The sequence below is a fragment of the Loa loa genome (genome assembly GCF_000183805.2).
Source record: "Loa loa unplaced genomic scaffold supercont3.83, whole genome shotgun sequence".
NCBI classification, from domain to species: domain Eukaryota; kingdom Metazoa; phylum Nematoda; class Chromadorea; order Rhabditida; family Onchocercidae; genus Loa; species Loa loa.
Window position 1 is genome coordinate 24706 of NW_018108263.1, and position 3391 is coordinate 28096.

Here is a 3391-nt window from a genome sequence, read left to right on the forward strand (position 1 = left end):
CATCGTTAAACCGTACGCTGAGTTGTGAAGATGATTCGAAATGAATCAAATCACCGTATATCGACTCGATAGACTGAATTTCTTCAAGTTGTGCTTTTCTGTCACCTTCACCCATTCATGCAGTTTTGCCGTTTACACGGTACCTAGTTACCATATTACTATTATGCACAACATTTGATAATGCTATCAATTTCTTTCGTTGAAATCTAAAATCGAATAAGTAAAACTTTTAAAGAGGATTAAAAAATTAAGCAAACTAAACGAATTTATTGTAGTTGAAGAAACAATAAACGGCAAGATTCGGCCAAATATATGCACAATAAGTAACGCAATATATTGGTCATCTATACGCACAGCAAGTAACGTAATGTGTTGGCCATATATATGCACAGCAAGTAACGTAATGTGTTGGCCATATATATGCACAGCAAGTAACGTAATGTGTTGGCCAAATATATAATGTGATTTGTTGGTTAAATATGTGCAAAAATCTGTGACATGCTACATGACATGTGTGCCACGTAACACACGAATCACAGATTATGTTAATGCACGTAGAGTCATCTAAAGTCACCAAAGTGACGTGTTCTAGAAGTTTACAGTTTATAATTTAGAGTCTAGGATTTACAGCCTACAGTCTAGAGTCAAAATCTAGAATCAGCAAATACCGGCACCTACAGGAAAAAATCATTCTGAGCAACCGAAAAGACGAGAACTCGAATTTTAGAAAAATTGCATCCGATGCGCTATGCAACGGCTTTAATCCCACGTGATAGCTATTTCAATTGTGACATAGAATTGATATTTTCAAAGTGTTAACTCTTAAATTCAAAACGAAATTTTAATATGACATTATCACTATTCTTGCAATTAATTGTGTGATTAAAATATCTGATAAGAAGTGAAAATGATAAATGATAGTAGAGTGAAAAGATAATAGAGGATGATGGGAATTGTTAAAGAGTATATAGTAATATATAGAAAGAATAAAGAGATGAAATATGATCATAGAATATTACAGAAGTTGAAGAAAAAAAAAGGAAAAACAAGACATATATTTATTTATTCATTTAATTGTTAATAGGAATTGAAATCAAGTTAATTTGGGGTAAATTACAAATATCTTGTTTGGTATTCCTGAAAAAAAAATTATCAGAATATAAAAGAATTGAAAATTTATTGAGGATAATAAAATTTTTGATTCAAATTTTTTATAATCTAAAAATTATTTAAACTTCAGGAAATGGTAAAATTGCGATGATACACATCATTTGATAATACATACTTGAATTCCAATTCTGTATTTTGTTAAAAAATTTAACCAAATGCTCCTCCAGTTCATTTGTCAAAATTACGCAAAAAATTTAGCCTATGTACCTGCGTTACCTAAAATTTAATCACTTAATTATTTAATTTAGCCTAATTGCCTGCTCATCTAGTTATTTATGTTTATGATTAGCAACAATCAAGACATATCATTTGCAAATTTTAATAAATTAAATGGTCAGAAATTGTGAATGGAATGTTTTTATGATCACAAACACTTTACTGAAAAGATTGAAATATTCATCTGATGGAGCATTTTTCAATCATCAAAATAAAATGAAAATATTTGAAAACAATCAAAATTTGGTAGAACGAAATTTTGCTACAATTAGTTTTCTAAAGTTCAAAGTTCATGTAATTGTTTCGAAATTATTTGATATAAGAAAGCAATTTATGCTTTATCGTCAAGAAAACATGAAATCAGCGAAAAATAAAAGTTAAAAAAAAAAAACTAAAAACTCATACCAAGAATTCCTCAGCTTTTCATAATTTTTTTTTTTTTTAAAAAAGAAGAAAACTGTTATTCATTTCGTGGTACCTTTAGATTATTGATCAAAAAAGATCAATCAATAATTAGTATCTTTAACAATTATCATTTGTTATATTGTGATAAATACCAATATTTGATTAAATTTATACTCAATAATGTCATGAACATAAAAAGTTTAAATTTTGTACAATTTCAATAATATTTTTAATTAATATTAGGAAAAAGAAATTTGACAAAGAAAACATTAAATTATAATGAATACAATTCAAAAATACATAGATAAAATCAATTTTAGGTAGGAAATGAAATGGTTTACATTATATTTTATCACTGATATCATTATCACTTTACCAAACATAAAGTGTTTCTTATTATTATTATCAAAATAAATTTTTGCTCATATAGAGGGGCAAGGTGGGAAAAAAAAACCAAAGAAAAAAACGGATACCATATAAAAAGAAACGGATATCATTAAAAAGCATAAATAATTTATTCAGTGTTATAGATATGCATTTGAAATTTTCAATTTTTTGAAAATAAAACAGGATGAAAGAAATTTCTACTATTAGGTAAGTGAGTAAGTAAGTAAGTAAGTAAGTAAATAGGTAAGTATCGATAGTATATATATATATATATATGTTGCAGAAAATTTATAAAATATTAATTAATTTAAATTTATAATTGATATGTATAAATTATATTAGTATTATGATCAATTACTTAACAAATTACTCAAGTCAGATCATAATTATTGTTAACCTGAAATCGGCCTAATAGCACTGTAGTAAATAAGTAAAAAGTCTTTCACTTGATCATTATCAAAATATCCTTCATATCGGCAAGTATCACACAAAAAATCTGGCGGAAATTGTCGTTTAGGAAATTCCGGATCTTCCGTATTTTGACCACGAAGGCGAGCATTAACAATGTTATGTGCTTGCCACAAATACATAAATACATCTTCCGGTTTACGTACCTTAAAAATATTGACATATCAAATCAAATTAATTTTGTACATTAAACTGTACTCAATTACTTATTTGCACTTAATTATTTTTTAATATTATTAATCATATCAATTACTAATTACTTTTCAACAGCTTATATTAAAATTTCACTAAACGCAAAATTTAGATAGAAGTTGAATTTCCGGTACTAAGTGGAGAATACCAAAAGTGCCACCACAGTTAGGTTTCCGGTTCTAAAGAGGAAATGATATTCACAGACTTTGATATCCTTATCATTTCTGGAAAATAAAACGGATGAATTCAAATTAATTTTAATATGGATATTTAAAGATTGATTTTGATCTAAGCATTATCAACTTTAACATTGTAAGAGATGATAGCATAAAAATAACTAACTTGGCTTTCAATGCGAAAAGTTTGAGTTGTCATACGAAGGAAATGCTCGCGACAATGTTGACAACCAAAGAAATGATTCACCCAATTACGAATTGCCACTAATGGAGTTATTGGAACAAATTTGGAATCTAAAATTTATACATTTCCAAATGTATTATTGATTAAATATTGAGTATATTTGATTCATCAAATTGAGGATATTTTTCCAGTC

At 27.1% G+C, this 3391-nt stretch overlaps 1 protein-coding gene across 1 annotated transcript in view; it reads right to left on the reverse strand.

The window, feature by feature from the left end:
• Positions 1-2570: 2570 nt before the first annotated feature.
• Positions 2571-3391, reverse strand: part of LOAG_17496 (Erv1/Alr family protein) — a gene marked incomplete at both ends in the record, with an annotated part of 6850 nt that continues 6029 nt past the window's right edge. Inside the window, 2 exons of the mRNA XM_020450158.1 lie at positions 2571-2792; positions 3181-3308. Coding sequence (XP_020306205.1) covers positions 2571-2792; positions 3181-3308 — 350 coding nt within the window. The remainder of the gene's footprint in view (positions 2793-3180; positions 3309-3391) is intronic.